The following is a 17,939-nucleotide window of genomic DNA, read 5'->3' on the forward strand; positions in this document are numbered from 1 at the left end:
TGTGATTCTGGGCAAATCATTTAACATCTGCTTGCCTCAGTTTCCTCAGTTGTAAAACAGAGATAATAATACCTTCCTCAGAGTTGTAATGAGATAAGATAATATTTGTAAAATACAACAACTTAACACATAGTAAGTGCTATACAAACACCCTTCCTTTCCTACTTCCTTAGTGCTAAAATGGGATCTCTGATAAGAAGATATAGGGTATCGAATTTCATGGTCCTTTCTTCCACTCAAGTTATCCTGTCCTGCTTTTTCCTTTTCATAACTAAACTCCCAGAAAAGGTCATCTATACTTCTTGCTTTCATAAAAAAAAAGGCTCCTTCAAGGCAAGGGCTGTTTCACTTTTGTATTTTGTACATAGCACTTGGTTGTTCCTGCCATTAGTTTGAGGCGGAGTAATGTAAAGCCAAATCATCCCCTTCATGATAGAAGAGACCCCATATAGTTAGTCTGCTACAAAGTAGCAAACTGGCCCTACTCAGTCCTGGAATGGCCCTTAAATAGAGAGAATCTGTCCGCTTTCCTTTTTAATATCTCTATCAGCATATGCAGAATATGAACTCCCCCCCCTTGCCTTAGTCTGCTTTTGTCATGCTTCTAATAATGCTTTCATATTTGCCTTTAATCCTCATCTCCTAACATGGTCTTACTTGTACTTCCTTGTTAGTTAGCTTAGAACAGTGAGCAGTAGCCAGTCCACTCCACAATCTGGTCTTTTACTTGAGTATTTCAGTGATGGCCTTATTGCTTTAATGAGTCTTAATTGCCTTACTGTTGTTTTTTCCATTTATATTTTTCGAATGAGTGGGAGAAACCCTGTGTGTTCAGAGTAACACATGCATATTTAGTTCTCTTTTAGGCATGTTAAGTTTAAAAAATTGGTAGGATAGCCATATGGAGATGACCAGTAGGCAGCTGGCACACACACATATGGATGGATAGATAGATTTGGGTTTATTTAAATAGAGATGATAATTGACTTGATAGGAATTGATGAGTAGACAGAGAAGAGAAGGTCCAGAACAAAGCCTTGTTGGATGTCTACTCATACTGGGAAAATTGATGATCCTGCAAAGGAGACTTGGAAGTTTTTAGATAGACAGAAAACTGAGAGAGAATATTGTCATAGAAACCAAGAGAGGAGAAAGCATCCTGCAGGAAGTGTGTGGTTAACAGTACTAGAAAGTGTGGAGAGGTGAAATTGAATGAAGACTTTAATAGAGGTCTTTGGATTTAGTAGGCAAGAGATTGTCTGTCACCTTGCGGAAAGCAGTTTTTGTGGAGTGGTGATAGTAGGAAGCTATATTTACAAGAGTCACCCCTTTGTAAAAAGCTAGTTGGAGCTGAGAAAATGGTGGCAACAAATGAAACACACCCTTTTGGGGAGTTGAGTTGTGGAAAAGGAGCAATATAGGATAACTTGAGGAGTTGAAAGGGTCAAGACTTGGGCAAGTTTGTAGGTAGGAGTAATCTAGGTGATAAGGAGGATTTAAGATGAGAAAAAGAGGGGTTATTTAAAGGGGCAGACTTGTAGAGAGATGGGAAGGGATGAGATCACAGCAGAAATTGGTGGTTTGTTTTGGCAAGGAAAAGGGCCACTTCTTTCTTAGGACCTAGAAAAAAGGAGAGAATGGATGAAGATTTTAATATATGGAGTAGCTTAGGAAATGTATTTCTCATTAAACTAGAAGAGAAGAAAGAAGTGGCATAGGAGATAGAAACAATAGAGAGGCTTGGAAAGAATTGAGGTTACAATGAGAACAAAGAATAGTTTTATGAGGAGGTAGTCTTAGATAAGTTAGGTAATAGAAAGGAAAGATAGAAAGGAATTTCAGGTTTCTGGATCACTAAGGCATCACAGTTATCATTGATGATGGGATTAGGGATATGATCTTTCCTATGTGTGGCTGAGATAAAGTGAAAATTTTGGTCGTGGGAACTGAGAAGACTGATGAACTAGCCTGCCTCTGTATTCAGGATGAGATATGCATATTAAAATTACAAATATGAGAGCAGGGGTTTGGATAGAGAGGGAAGATCATGAGTAAGATAATGAACACCTTGACAAAAGAAGGAAAATGACTAGGAAGCTGTTTGAACATAGCAATGAAAATTTGAATATGGTCGGTGTGAACTTCAAAAGAGAAGTTCCTGAATGATGGTGATAAAGGAAAAGTGGTAGTCTAGAGGAAGAAGTATACCTTATGCTTCCTTCTTGCCCTGTGTGTTTGAGATGAGGACATGAGAGAAGGCTCAACCATTACTGAAGAGAGTGGACATTGGTGTGTTATCTTCTGGAGAGAGTGAGGTTTTTGATAACAAAGGAAGTTGGAAAAAAATTGAAGTGAAGATATCAAAGATAAAGGGGAGTTAACAGTAGATTGGAAGATTCTAGCGGCACATGAAACTGGGAGATGGCAGAAGGGGCTATGGGCTATGGAGGTGTGAACAAGGATGACAATTTGGGGAGAATTAGGATGAGGAAAAAAAAGATTTTCATTTAGAGCATGTGAACTGAATCACTAGTATAAAGGCAAGCAGAACTGGGAATTTACCTGCTATTGAATGGATTAAGAAATGTTTGATCAGGGTCCTGTGATGTCTGCTGAGTCAGGGCTTTGAAAAAGAATAATATAAAATTTGACAAGTCAGGTATTGAACCTTTGATCAAGATCTCATTAGGACTGCTCTTTAACCATTTGACCTTATTCATGGATTTAAGACCTAACTAATTATATCTATAACAAAAAAAGTTATGATAGAGTTAAATTTCTTAGAAATGTTTTTTTGAAATTCAAATGTTTTTTCTTTTATCTAATGATAATAGAAGTTTAGTGAACTTAATATGTGATGAGAAACTGTTATCATTCTAATACACTAAAAAATAGACATGAAATTATTTTTATAAAAAGTTTTTTTTTTCTTCTTTAAAGGAAATGATTGTTGACAAAGTAAATGGACAGGTCGTTCCTCGGTACTTGATATACGACATAATTAAATTTAATGTAAGTACCTCTAAAAACTTATGTACTGTTTTTGTTTTAAAAGTTAAGATGTTCTAAAATAATCAGTATTTAAGTTGGAAAATATTTCTTGCAGATAATTGAGCTGAGAAAGCTGTTAGCATTTCTGAGAAGTTGTATTAGATGAAACTTCAAGTCTTGAGTTCTTCTTTTTAAAACAGTGTTCTTGAACAAATGCAGAGGTCTTATATTTTTCCAATAGTTTAAAATAATCTTCTTTTCTAGTAAATGTATGACTTTCACGGGAATTTAATGTTCTGGGTTTCATATTAGATAAAATCAGAATGCAGGAATGAAAATGCTTAATTTCTATATGCCTTTCCAGGATATTGCACCCCTGTAAGATTGTAACTTAAATGTTAAATATGTTATTATTTTGAGTAGACCTTTGATTTCAATACTACATGGAAGTTCCAATGAGGAAACACCTTCTGCCAATAAACATTGGCAGCTGTTCTGCAGCATAAAGTCTTAAAAAGTATTCTGGGGCATTGAGAGGTTAAGTGACTTTTTTTATAGTCTCATAGGCAGTATGAGTCAGATACTGATCTTGAGGCCAGCTCTTCCTGATTAAAATGCTGGCTCTCCATTATCACATTGTTTCTCAATCCTAGGAAAAGTAAGGAGCTGACTTAAAGAATTCTCCCAAATTTCATTTTTTATAATTTATAAATAGAAACATAACTAGTTAATAGAAGTAATTAATACACAAGTGTCTTTGCTACAAGAGGGGAAAAAAACAACACAAGAATTGGTCTGCTTTTGATTATTATTCGTTATCTGAATTTCTTTTTTCTTGCATGTGATTTAATTTTTTGAGATATTAGCACCTTTATCATCACATTTAATAGGTGAGAAAATTATGAAATTCAAACCAGAATATGCTGTTTAGCAGCACCAGTAGTAAAGCTTTGATTAAATGAGTAAATGCAACCAAAAGTTAAATAAAAGCTTTTGAATTAATCAAATGTGATTCAATTCAATGAAAAAAATTATTGGGTGCCTATACTAGTCAAGGCCATGTCCTAGTTATTGAATGGCCTTTGGTGAGCTTAGTGCTATGTGCTTGATACTTGTACAATAAGTATTTTCATTTAGATTGAGTAAGAAACAGGCTACAGCACCCACCATGAGCTTACTTAAAAAAAATGAAGCATTTTTTACTTTTAGTTCCAAATTCTATCCTTCCCCTAAACCCTGTACCCACTATACATATGAAATCATGCAAAACCTATTTCTTAATTAGCTATGTTGACAAAAAAGGCAATTTTAAAAAGTGGAAAAATATGCTTCATTTTTCACTCATAGAGTTCATCAGTTTTCTCTCTGGAGGTGAATAGCATTTTTCATTATAAGCTCTTTGGAATTGTTGTGGATCACTGTATTGATCAGAGTAGCCAAGTCTTTCACAGTTGATTATTGTATAGTAATTCTGTTACTGTGTATAATGTTCTCCTAGTTCTGCTTATTTAATTTTGAATCGGCTTATATAAATCTTCCCAGGTTTTTCTAAAACCATGCCCTTTATCATTTCTTATAGCATAACTGTATTCCATCGCAGTTATGTTCCCCAACTTGTTTAAACATTCCCCAGTTTCCAGTTTTTTTGTCACAACAAAAAGAACTGCTATAAATATTTTTGGACATACAGGTCCTTTTCCTTTTTCTTTGATCTCCTTAGGATATAAATCTAGTAGTGGTATTGCTGGGTCAAAGAGTATGCACAGTTTTATTGCCCTTTGGGCATTGTAACAAATTGCTCTCCAGAATGGTTGAACTAGTTCACAGCTCTATGAATAGTACTTTTACACATCCTCTCCCACATTTGTAATTTTCCTTTTTTGTCATCTTAGCCAACCTGTTGGGTGTGAAGTGGTACCTTAGAGTTATTATTTTTATATCTAATTATTAGTGATTTAGAACATTTTTTCTTATGAGTTATTGATAGCTTTGATTTCTTCCTCTGAAAACTGCCTTTCGTATCCTTTGACCATTTACAAAATGTGGAATGGGTCTTATTTTGTAAGTTTGGCTCATTTCTTTTTACGTATACACACACACACACACACACACACACACACACACACACACACAAATTTGAAAATTGAGACTTTTATCAGAGATACTTGCTGTAAATTCACTTCCCTCTCCCCTTTTCGCTTTTCTTCTAATTGTGGCTGTATTGATTTTGCTTGTGTGAAGAGTTTAATAAGTAATCAAAATTATCTATTTTGCATACCATGAACATATCTATCTCTTGTTTGGTCATTAACTCTTCCCCATCCATCAATCTAACAGGTAACTTTTTCCATGCTCCCTGAATTTCCTTATGATATCACTCTTTATCTCTAAATCATATACCAATTTTGAGCTTATCTTGGTATACACTCTGAGATGTTGGTCTGTGCCTACTTTCTATCAGATTACTTTCCAGTTTTCCTAGTAGCTTTTGTCAGATCATGAGTTCATGCCGCAATAGCAAGGATCTTTGGATACATCAAACATTAAGCAGTTGTGCTCATTTGCTCTGTATATTGTATACCTACTCTATTCCAATTGATCAACCAGTTTCTTATGCAGTATCAAATTATTTTGATGATTGCTACTTTGTAATATAGTTTGAGATCTGGTACTGCCAAGCCCCCTTACTTAAAATTTTTTTCCCCTTTGATTCCTTTGATAGTCAACCTTTTTTTCTTCCTGATGAATTTTATTATTTTCCTTAGCTCTATAAAGTAATTCTTTAGTAGAATGATTGTTATGGCACTGAATAAGTAAATTACTTTAGATAGTGTTATCATTTTTATTATTTTGGCTCCACCTAACCATATGCAATTAATATTTCTCTAGTTATTTAGCTCTGTCTTTATTTGTGAGAGGAGTGTTTTGTAATTGTGTTCATATAATTCCAGTATGTCTCTTGACAAGTAAACTCTCAAATATTTTATATTGTCAGTAGCTATTTTAAGCAGAATTTTTCCTTATATCTCATTCTACTGTGTTTTGTTGGAAATTTCTAGAAATGCAGAGGATTTGTATGGGTTTTCTAATTGATTCTCTAGGATTCCATAAGTAAGCTATATTATCTGCAGAAAGCAATATTTTTATTTCCTTTTTGCCTATTATTCTTTTGATTTCTTTTTCTTGTCTTTTTGCTGTCACCATCGTTTCTAGTACATTATTGAATAAAAGTGGTGATAATGGTTCCTTGCTTTACCTCTGATCTTATTTGGAAGACTCCTAGTTTATCCCCATTACAGATAATGCTTGCTCTTGGCTTTAGATAGCTACTTTTATCATTTTAAGAAAAGCTCAATTTACTCCTCTGCTTTCTAGTGCTTTTAATAGGAATGAATGATGTATTTGTCAACAGCCTTTTCTGCATCTATTGAGATAATCATATAATTTTTCTTGTTTTTGTTATTGACATGTTCAGTTAGGCTGACAGTTTTTCTAATATTAAACCAGCTCTGCCTTCCTGGTATAAATCCCACCTGGTCATAATGTATGATCTTTGTGATATATTTCTGCAATCTCCTTGTAAGTATTTTATTTAAAATTTTGGATCGGTATTCATTAGGGATATTGGTCTCTATTTTTCTTTGTATGTGCTCTTCCTGGTTTAGGTTATCAGTGCCATCTTTGCGTCATGAAAGGAATTTGTTAGGACTACTTTGCTTATTTTCCCAAAGAGTTTATATAGTATCAGAATTGATTGTTCTTTAAATATTTGGTAGAATTCACTATTGGATCCATCTGCTCCTGGGTTTCTTAGGGAGCTCATTTATGGCTTGTTCAATTTCTTTTACTAGGATAGGATTATTTAAGTATTCTGTATCATCTTCTGTTATTCTGTGTAATTTATGTTTTTTTAAACATTTCATTTAAATTGTCAGTTTAATTAGCATAGAGTTCTTAATAATTGCTTTAATTTCATCTTTGATTGTGTATTCACCCATTTCATTTATAATACTGATAATTTGTTTTTTTCTTCCTTTAAAAAATAAAATTAGCCACTGATTTATTATTTTATCACCTCTGGAAAGAGATCCCAAAGTGAAAAGTCCCAGGAATTTTGTAGCCAAATTCCAGAGCCCACAGGTAAAAAGAAAATACTTCAGGTAGCCAGAAAGAAATCATTCAGATACCGTGGAGCCACAGTCAGGATCACACAAAATTTAGCAGTTACCACATTAAAGGATCAGAGGAGGGCTTGGAATATGATATTTCAGGCTGCAAAAGATCTGGGATTACAAGCAAGAATAACCTACCATGCAAAAGTGAGTGTAATTTTCCCCCATTCAAGGGTAAAAAAAAAATCAATATTTAACAAAATAGAGGATTGTAAAGCATTCCTGAAGAAAAGCCAGAACTGAATAGGAAATTTAACTTTCAGTTACAAGACTCAAGACAAGCATCAAAAGGTAAATATGAAAAAGTAATTGTAATGGACTTAATAAGGTTAAACTATTTACATTTCTATTTGGGAAAGTGATACATGTAACTTCTATCATTATTAGGGCAGTTAGAAAGATTCTACATAGAAAGAGGGCATGAGAGTGAGTTGATTATGTTCAGGTGATGTTTTAAAAAAAATGTGTAGGTGAGAAAGAGGAATGCCCTTGGAAAAGGGAAAGAAAGAGGCAGAATGGGAAAAATAATCTCACGCAAAAATAGCATGGAAGGAAGAGCTTTTACAGTGGAAGGGAAAATAATGTGTTTGTGTGTAGGGGAGGGGGCAGGCAATGCTTGAATCTCAACCATCTAAATTGGTTCAAAGATGGAAAACACATAGGTATGTACACATACACACTCACACACTCTCTCTCTCTCTCTCAGTTGGGTGAGGAAATCTGTTTTATCCCATAGGGAAGTAGGAGGCAAGGGGGATTAGGTTAAGGAGGGGGTGATAAAAGGGAGAGTCAGTAAAAGAAGGCAATGGTCAGAAGCAGATTTTAGTGAAGGAGAGGAGGAGGGAGGGGGAGAGAGAGAGAGAGAGAGAGAAGAGAGAGAGAGAGAGAGAGAGAGAGAGAGAGAGAGAGAGAGAGAATAAGAATAAATAGAAGAAAATAGGTTGAAGGGAAATGCAGTTAGTAATCAAAGCTGCAGCATAAATGGGATGAACTCACATATGCAGTGGAAACAGATAGCACTTAATAGATTAGAAACCAGAATCCAACAATATGTTGTTTACAAGAAATACACTTCAACCAAAGAGACACACACAGAATAAAAATAAGTGGCTGGAGCAGAATCTGTCATGCTGCATCTAATGTGAAAAAGGCAGGGGTAGAAATCATAATCTCATACAAATCAAAAGCAAAAATAAGCCCAGTTGAAAGAGATAAGCAGAGAAATAACATTGTGCTAAAAAGCAGCATAGACAACAAAGTAATATCAATAGTAAGTATATATGCACCAAATGGCATAGCATCTCAGTTCTTCAAGGAAAAGTTAAATGAATTTCAGGAAGAAAAAGAAAGTAAAATGTACCAGTTGATGACCTCAGCTTTCCCCCCTCAGCTAGATAAATCTAACCACGAAATAAGAAAGAACTTAAAGAGTCAAATAAAATGTGGGAAATATTAGATATGATAGGCTTCTGGAGAAAATTGAATGAGAATAGATAGGAATATATTCTTTTCTCAACTGTACATAATACCTTCACAAAAAATGACCATATGTTACAACTAAGTGCAGAAAAGCAGAAATATTAAATGCATCCTCTTTAGACCATAATACATTTAAAATTGCATTCAATCAAGGGTCATGGAAGCATAAATGAAATAATTGGAATTGGAAAGAATGAGTGGGTACAATAACAAATCATAGGAACAATCAGTTATTTCATTAAAGGGAATAACAACCATGAGATAACATACTAAAATTTATGGAATGTAGCCAAAGCAGTAATTGGGGAAAACTTATATCTCTAAAAACATACATCAATAAAAGTGAAAGAGTAGATCAATGAATTGGGCATATAAAAAACAAAACAAAGCTACAAAAAGAACAAATTACAAATCCTTAATTAAGCACCAAGTTGGAAATACTAAAAATCTAAGGAGAGACTAATAAAATTGAAAGTAAGAAAACCATTGAACTAATAAATAAAACTAAGAGCTGGTTTTATGAAAAACCAATAAAATAGATAAACCTTTGGTTAATTTAATTAAAAAAGAAAGACAAAAACCAAATTACCAGTATCAAAAATGAAAAGGGTAAATCCACCACCAAGGAAGAGGAAATTAAAACAATAATTAGGAATTATGTTGCCCAACTGTATGCCAATAAATTTGGCAGTCTTAGTGAAATGGGTGAATATTTACAAAAATATAAATGGCTGAGATTAACAGAAGAAGAAGTAAAATACTTTAATCCCATTTCAGAAAAAGGAATTGGACAAGCTATTGATGAACTCCCTAGGAAAAAATCTTGGGCCAGATAGATTTACGAAAGAATTCTATCAAGCGTTTAAAGAACAATTAATTCCAATACTACATAGACTATTTGGGAAAATAGCCGAAGAAGGAGTTTTACCAAATTTTTTCTGTGATACAAATATAGTGCTGATACCTAAACTGGGAAGAGTCAAAACAGAAAAAGAAAGTTGTAGACCAATTTCCCTAATGAATTTAAATGCAAAAATTTTAAATAAAATATTAGCAAATAGATTACAACAGTTTATCACAAGAATAATACACTATGACCAGGTAGGATTTATACCAGGAATGCAGGACTGGTTCAATATTAGGAAAACTATTAGCATGATTGATCATATCAACAACAAAACTAATAGAAACCACCTAATTATCTTCAATAGATGCAGAAAAAGCTTTTTACAAAATACAACATCCATTTCTATGAAAAATACTAGAGAGCATAGGAATAAATAGAGTCTTCCTTCACTAATGTGAAAATATGTTTAATGGAGGCACATATGTATAGCCTATATCAGATTGTGTGCCATCTTGGGGAGGGAGGTGGAGAGGAAGAGGGAGAAAAATTTAAAATTCAAAATCTTATGGAAGTGATTGTTGATAAATAAAAATAAATTAATAAAAAATAAATCAGAAAAAAATAAAATTAGAAACTGGTTTTATGGGGGAAAATCCAATAAAATAGATTGATTAATTCGATTTTAAAAAAAAGAAAAAAACGAATTTCTAGTATCAAAAATGAAAAAAGATGAATGCACCACCAAAGAAGATGAAATTTAAGCAATTATTAGGAGTTATTTAACCCAATTATATGCCAGTGAAACTCACAATCTAAGTAAAATGAATGAATTTTTACAAAAGCATAAACTGCCCAGATTAACAGAAGTAAAAATAGAAAACTTTAACCTTATCTTAGAAAAGCCATCAGTGAGCTCCCTAAGAAAAAATTCCCAGGACCAGATGGATTTACAACTTAATTCTATCAAACATGTAAGGAACAATTGTCTCATTATTATATAAGCTATTTGAAAAAGTAGATTAAGAAGGAGTCCTACCTGCCAATATGTAAACCAGGAAGAACAAAAACAGAAAGAAAACTATATGCCAATTTCCTTAATGAATATTGATGCAAAAATTTTTAAATGAAATACCTAAAAGGAGATGACAGCAATATATCACAAAGATTATATACTATGACTAGGGGTTTATATCAGGAATGTAGGTCTGATTCATTATTAGGAAAAATATCAGCATAATTGACCATGTCAGTAACAAAAACAACAAAAATCATGTGATTATCTCAATAGATGCAGAGAAAGTCTTTGACAAAATATAAAGCCTATTTCTGTTAAAAACATGGGAAAGCATAGGAACAAATGGAACTTTTCCTAAAATGATAAGTAGTATCTGTCTAAAACTAGGAGCAATTATTATTTGTAATGGGGATAAACTTGAAGGCTTCATAGTAAGATCAGCGGAGAAGCAAGGATGACCATTATCACCGTTATTATTCACTGTTGTACCAAAAATGGTAGCTATTACAATAAGCCAAGAAAGAGAAATTGAAAGAATAAAAATAGGCAATAAGGAAACAAAACTGTCATTTTTTTTTTTTTGCAGATAACATGATGGTATATTTAGGGAATCCTACAGAATTCAGTAAAAAACTAATTTAAAGAATGAACACTTTTGGAAAATGTGCAGGATATAAAATAAACCCACATAAATCATCAGTATTTCTATATATTACCAACAGATCCTAACAGGAAGAGATAAAAAGAGAAATTCTATTTAAAATAATGGAAGACAACATACAATAACTTGGGAGTCTAACTGCCAAAACAAACCCAGGGACTATATGAACACAATTATAAAACATTTTCATACAAATAAAGACAGATCTAAATAATTGGAGAAATATTAATTGTTTATACATAGGCCAAGCCAATATGATAAAAATGACTTTTCTGCTTAGGTTAATTTACTTATTTAATGCCATACCAGTCAAACTACCAACAAATTTTGTAGAGCTCGAAAAAAATCATAACAAAATTCATCTGGAAGAACAAAAGGTCAAGAATATCAAGGGAATCCGTGAAAAAAAAATGTGAAGGTAGATGGCCTAGCAGTACTAGGTTTCAAAGTATGTTGCAAAACATTAAATATGAAAACAATCTGGTACTGGTTAAAAAATGCAGTGGTAGGTCAGTGGAATGGATTAGGTACACAATACAAAATAGCAAATCACCATAGTAAAATAGTGTTTGTTAAATCCTGCAGTCTAGACCAGGGGTGGGGAACCTGTGGCCTCAGGTTTAGCCCTTTGACTAAATGCAAACTTCACAGAAGAAATTCTCTTAATAAAAAGATTTGTTCTGTAAAACTTGGACTCAGTCAAAAAAACCACATCCATAGAACTAGAAGACCATGTACGACCTCGAGGCCATAGGTTCCCCACTCCTGGTATAGACTTTTGGGATAAGTACTCAAATATATGACAAAACTAGAAAGCAGTTTGGCAGAAAGTAGGTATAGACCAACATCTACCATATCAAGATAAGGGCAAAATAAAGGGAAGTAATTTAAATATAAAGGATGATATCATAAGTAAGTTACTGGAGTATGGAAAAAGGTACCTTACAGATCTGTGAATAAGAGGAGAGTTTTTGACTAAACAAGATATAGAGAGGATCACAGGAAGTAAAATGGATGATTTTGATTACATGAAATTAAAAAAAAAAACTTTTGTATAAAAAAAACAAATTCAGGCAAAATTATGAAAAAAATTTACTGCAAGTTTCTATGATAAAGACCTAATTTCTCAAATATATATGGAACTGAACCAGATTTATAAAAATAAGAGCCATTCTCCGGTTGATAAATGGTCCGAGGATGTGAACAAGGAGCTTTCAGAAAAAGAAATCGAAGCTGTCAATAGTCATATGAAAAAAAATGCTGTAAATCACTACTGATTAGAAAATGCAAATTAAAACAACTTTGAGATACCACCTCACACCTATCAGATTGACTAACATGACAGGAAAGGAAAATGATAAGAGTGAATTTATTGTGGAAAAATAGGGACACTAATGCACTATTGGTGGAGTTGTGAACTAGTTCAGCCATTCCGAGGAATAATTTGGAACTGTGCCCAAAGAATATAAAACTATGTATATCCTTTGACCCAGCAATACCATCACTTGGTTTGTATCCCAAAGAAATGGGAGCAAGACCTATTTGTACAGTAATATTTATAGCAGCCCTTCTTGTATTGGCAAGATACTGGAAATTGAGGGGATGCTCATCATTTGGGGAATGGCTAAACAAGCTACGGTATCTAATTTTTATAGAATACTCTTGTGCTAAAAGAAGTGATGAACAGGATAGTTTCAGAAAAACGTGGAAAGACTTATGTGAACTCATGCAAAATGAAGTGAGCAAAACCAGGAGAACATTGTACAAAGTAACAACAGCATTGTAAGACTGATCAATTGTGAAAGACTTAGATACTCTGATGAAAACAATGATCCAAGACAACTCCAAAGGATGCATGATGAAAAATACTGTCCACTTCTAGAGAAAGAACTGATGAACTCTGGATGCAGATCAAAACATATTTTTTAAACTTTCTTTTTCATTTTTGTCTGTGTTTCCTTTTACAACATGGCTAATATGAAAATATATTTTGCATTTCACACGTGTATTTCATTTCAAATTGCTTGCCTTCTCAAGTTGGTAAGAAGGATGAGAAATGGAAAAAAATCTGGAACTCAAAATTAAAAAAAAAAGAATGTTAAAAAATTTGTATATAATTTGGAAATATTTAATAAAATAAAATGTATTAAAAGAAAAACCATTTTAACTGTTTTTGAAAACAATCTTGCTCGAAATTCTAGAAATTCTGCATTTTTCCTTGCGGCTTTGCTTGTACCTGTTTTTGAGTCAATCTTTTCATCTATGTTTGGGTATTGAGCTTCCCTGTTGCTGTAATAAGTTTTTATAGCGGGAGTCTTTTTGTTTGTTTGTTTGCTTGCTCATTCTTGTAGACTAACTCTTGACTTCAGAAGTTATGTTGGTGTTAGGCTTTGCACACTTTTAGAGAGGATCTCTGGCCTGAGCTTCTGTTTTTTCATGTCCTGCTGCTGCTGCTTTTATTGCTCAGTCTGGGGGAGTCTCCAAGTTTTCAGTGCTCCCAGTGTGGTATGATCCAGGAATAAGTCTGTTCATTGCCCTCCTGGTCTTGGTTTTGCAAGTACCAGACCCAGATTGAGGTCTGTTAGCTTGTCTTTACTTGGGAGTTTTAGTAAACTGCTGTTGGACTTAGTGCCTGTTAAGCTTCATAGGTGCAGAATGACTAAACTGCTTACTTTGCTTTGGTCTCGGACTTCTGTCTTGATTATCCCACTGCAGGCTTAGATGTTGGCCTGAAGACTCAATGAGATTTCCCTCTTTGGTCTTGGTATCTGGGCAGCACATTTTTGTATCTGGAACTTATTTTTGCTCAATACCCAGCTAGGATCACTACTCTCCATCCTGGATCTGTCACCTGGAAACGAGTAGTGGGTGACAGAGCTGTCAGATGGCACCTGTTCCTACAGGCAAGTTCAGGGATTCCTTGATATCTCTTTCTTCCCTCTTGCTTGGCCTAAGCCTTCTTTTAGTCACGAAGGACTGGAATGTTCCCTGCCAAAAATGCTCTGGCCAGACTCTGACCCCAGTGCCCTTAGACTTCTCTGTCGGTTTAAGCTTCCCCAGGCTACAAAAATGACTCACTGTGACTTTTTCTTGGCTTTCCTGATCACTATCCATTCTGGTGCCTTTTTTGGATTATTGTGTAGAGAAGGGATAGGGAGGAGCCAAGCTTTGCTTCTTCTCTCTTGGCAATATTAACTTCTTCCCTCATGCATCTCATTTTATAGATAAGGAACTTGAGGTCCAGAGAGATAAAATTACTTGCTGTCAGAATTCATTCTAGATCTCCTGACATGAAATCAGGATGATTTGAGTTCAAATCCTGCCGCAGACATTAACTAGATGTTTGACATTGACAATGTTTCTTAATTGCTCTATGCCTCACTTTCCTTGTCTGTAAAATAGTGCTATAATGTGACCTACCTCACAGATTTATTGTGAAGGTCAAATGGGATAACATACATAAAACACTTAACAAAACTTAAAGTCCCATATAAATAGTAGCTATTATTATGAGGCAGTGAGGTGGCAAAGTTGAGAGAGCCATAGGACCTGGAATTAGTAATACTTGAGTTCAAATCCAGCCTCAAACACTTACTAGCTGTGTGATCCTGGGCAAGTCATTTAGCTTTTCTATTCCTCCGTATCCTCATCTGTAAAATGGTGATAATAATAGCATCTGCCTCCCAAGTTTATTGTGAAGATCAAAGGAGCTATTTTTTGTAGAACACTTTAAACCCTAAAGTGCTATTTAAATGTTGTTGTTGTTATGCATTATGCTTATATGTTACAATTTATTTAACCATTCCCTAAATCAGGCTTCTTTGTTTCCAGTTCTTTGCTACTACAAAATAGTGTTGCTTTAAATATTAGGGTTTATAAGGAACTTTTCTTTCTTGATGATGATGCATTTGTGATTTTAGTACAGCAGACAGGGAAAAGCAGAACCATGCATCATCAGTGCATATAAAGCAACTCTTTTTAATAAAATGCTTACTCTTTATCTATCTCTGAACCACATGGAGCCTTAGCATAGGACTGCATTTTTTTAGTCTGGATCTAAGATTTCATTGATATAGAGATCTTCCTATAAGTAAGTTCCTTCTTCTAATGCTAGCTGTCAGTTGTTCTGTAATTTATAGTCTTGGGCAATTGCTTGTGGTCATTGAGATGTTAGCTTGTTTAGGATCACACAAACAACTGTAGATCACAGAGCCAATGTATTTCACAGGGCCACTTGACTTAAGTTAAGGCTCAACCCAGTATGCTGGATGTGAATGGAGTTATTTTAACTTGCATTTCCTTTTTAGTGATTTGGAACATTCGTTCTCATTGTTGCTAATAGTTTATAATTCTTTTGTTAATGGTTTGTCCATATCCTTTGGCCGCTTATCTGTTAGGGAATGCTGTTTGGTCTTATATATTTCTGTTAGCTCCTTACATGTTGGTTATCAGGGTCTTATTATTTGATATGTGGATTCCTCTCCTCTTCTCTCCCTCCCCTGTTAACCTAGCAGTGTTAATTTTGTTCATTAAGATGTTTTAAAATTGCATGTAATCAAACTTATCTATTTTATCATTTTTAATCTTCTCTATCCCTAGTGTAAGAGCTTACTCTTTAGTCGTTGCTGTGAAATGTACTTTATCTTCTAATTTTTATGGCATATCTGTGACCATTTAAGCCTGTGACTTCTAACATTCAAGTGACATGATCATTTTCTGTGTGATAGCACTATCTCTTTTTTTATTCCAAAACATTTTCGAGCTTTCTTAAAAATTAATTTCTCAGTCATTTACAATTATTGCCTGTAATGTGGATTTCTTCTGTGTATATATTTTTTTGTTTAATTATTCTAAGTATATTTCACTTGTTAATATTGTACTTGGGCACTGATGTGATGGTTTCACTATTATCCATTAAAAGACTAGACCAGTGTAGCATCCCTGGTGAATGTTTCATTATTTGTGTGTTTGCTTTCTTTTCAATTTCATATATTTGGTTTTTTGATAATTTTAGAAATCATTTTTGATAATTATTGTGGTAACATATTTGGAAACATTGAAATTTAAGTCATTGTTTCATTTGATTCTCTTTGTCAGGCACAGCCAGTTGGAAATTGTGATTTCAACACTCGATTGCAGTGTATTGAAAAAGAAATAATAAATCCTCGGCATGAAAAAATGAAGAATGGACTCATTGACAAAACACAAGAACCATTTAGTGTTAGGCACAAGCCATTTTTTGACATCTCTATTTCAAGAAAGGTAAATGTGATTGTGAAAAATCTTTTGTTTTATTGAGTAGCATATGAGACAGGGTTTTCTTTCTATTTATTATGTTGATTAATCAATTTGAAAGGAGCTAGAATTGACCTGAAAAGGCAAGTATATCTTTTTTTTTTTTAATGTACTTCTTAGTCTTTCTGGACAGCTGCTTTCTTCATTTCAGAGCCCTTTCCTCTGGCTTTTCTCACATTATGATAAGAGAGCATTTGTGCTAGAAAGAACTGATAGTATGAATTTTCTTTTATTAGGTCATTCTCCTGCTCAAGAACCTAGAGTTTTTGCATATTCTATCATTCTGAACCTATTGTTTAGGAATCTATTTCAATTATCTTCTTGTTTGTTATACTATTTAACATTACTTTAGGACTTTTTGTTGAAGTCAAAGTAATCAGTTTGCTGTATTTTTCAAATGGCTTTGTTTTTCCTTCGTGTGTTGATCAACAATATTTACTATAGCTATAATATCCTTTTCTCCATTCATTCCACTAACCCATTTCCCTTCTAGACACCACCTAAAAACTAACTTCTCTAGGAAGCAGTTTATGATTGACTTTCCCTGACATTTCTTTCTTAACTTGACTTCTTATGCACTTTTGTCACAAACTCATTTAGAACTACGGTCAAATTTTTACTTTTCAACAAATCTGTAATCTCATTTTATGAATACTTCTTGCTGTGGTCTAAATTGTAGCATATTTACTATTCATCCTGGGTTACTCAAAACCATATTATTTCATAAATTCTTCAGGGCAGGGTCTACCCACCCTTTATGCTGTACCATTTCCAACTATGCAGGGTTGTAAAGGCCATCATTTGTGAAGTCTTCTTTCTCTCCTCATGTTTTCATCAATAATGTCCTTGATAAATATGTAGATCCTTCTCATAATGGTTGGGCAGGAGAAGGAAAGAGACACATGGGTTGATTATTCTCTATCACCTGTTCTGAGTAGAAATAAAGTCCTTGATTTTTTCCCCTTATCTTTCGTTATCTTTCCCTTTTTCAGATATCCTTTTGTGAGCTTTAATGACTCCGTATTCGTAGAATCAGCACATCACCACTTCAGGATTCATGTGATCATAGCTTGCCTCTGGTTCACAGGCTATAGCTTCCATACAGTATAGCACTAAACTCCTGGCTTGACATTTTTCTGACTGGATCCCTTGTGTGGTGCTCACAGACTTCTGCATGTCTCTTTGTGTGGAGTTGTGGTATCTGAAAGTCCTTACTCCAGGTTCTCGTTAGATTGTTGCTCAATCTGAGGCTTTTTTTGAATCCTTGCTGGCCTGCTTGCTTATAGCTGCTACTGTGTACTCCACCATCTTGGCCAAAACCAAATCTGCTACTGTCTGTGGGTATTTAGTGGGTGGATATATATACGAAGTCTTCTTCTTCCCTCACCTTTTAAAATTTAAGGCCCTTTTGATTAAATTTGCCAGCCAACTGACAATTATAGTCTTAGCAACTTCTTAAGGCATATTCCATGCCTGGGC

General features: G+C 34.1%; 1 protein-coding gene across 1 annotated transcript in view; it reads left to right on the forward strand.

The window, feature by feature from the left end:
• The window catches only part of RNGTT (RNA guanylyltransferase and 5'-phosphatase), a 348,213-nt gene that overhangs the window by 93,778 nt on the left and 236,496 nt on the right, over positions 1–17,939 (forward strand). The window contains exons 10-11 of the mRNA XM_020963066.2: positions 2,941–3,012; positions 16,263–16,427. Of these exons, the coding sequence (XP_020818725.1) occupies positions 2,941–3,012; positions 16,263–16,427 (237 nt within the window). The remainder of the gene's footprint in view (positions 1–2,940; positions 3,013–16,262; positions 16,428–17,939) is intronic.

This window comes from Phascolarctos cinereus, unplaced genomic scaffold (assembly GCF_003287225.1).
Source record: "Phascolarctos cinereus isolate Bilbo 61053 unplaced genomic scaffold, phaCin_HiC Scaffold_5;HRSCAF=322, whole genome shotgun sequence".
Lineage (NCBI taxonomy): Eukaryota > Metazoa > Chordata > Mammalia > Diprotodontia > Phascolarctidae > Phascolarctos > Phascolarctos cinereus.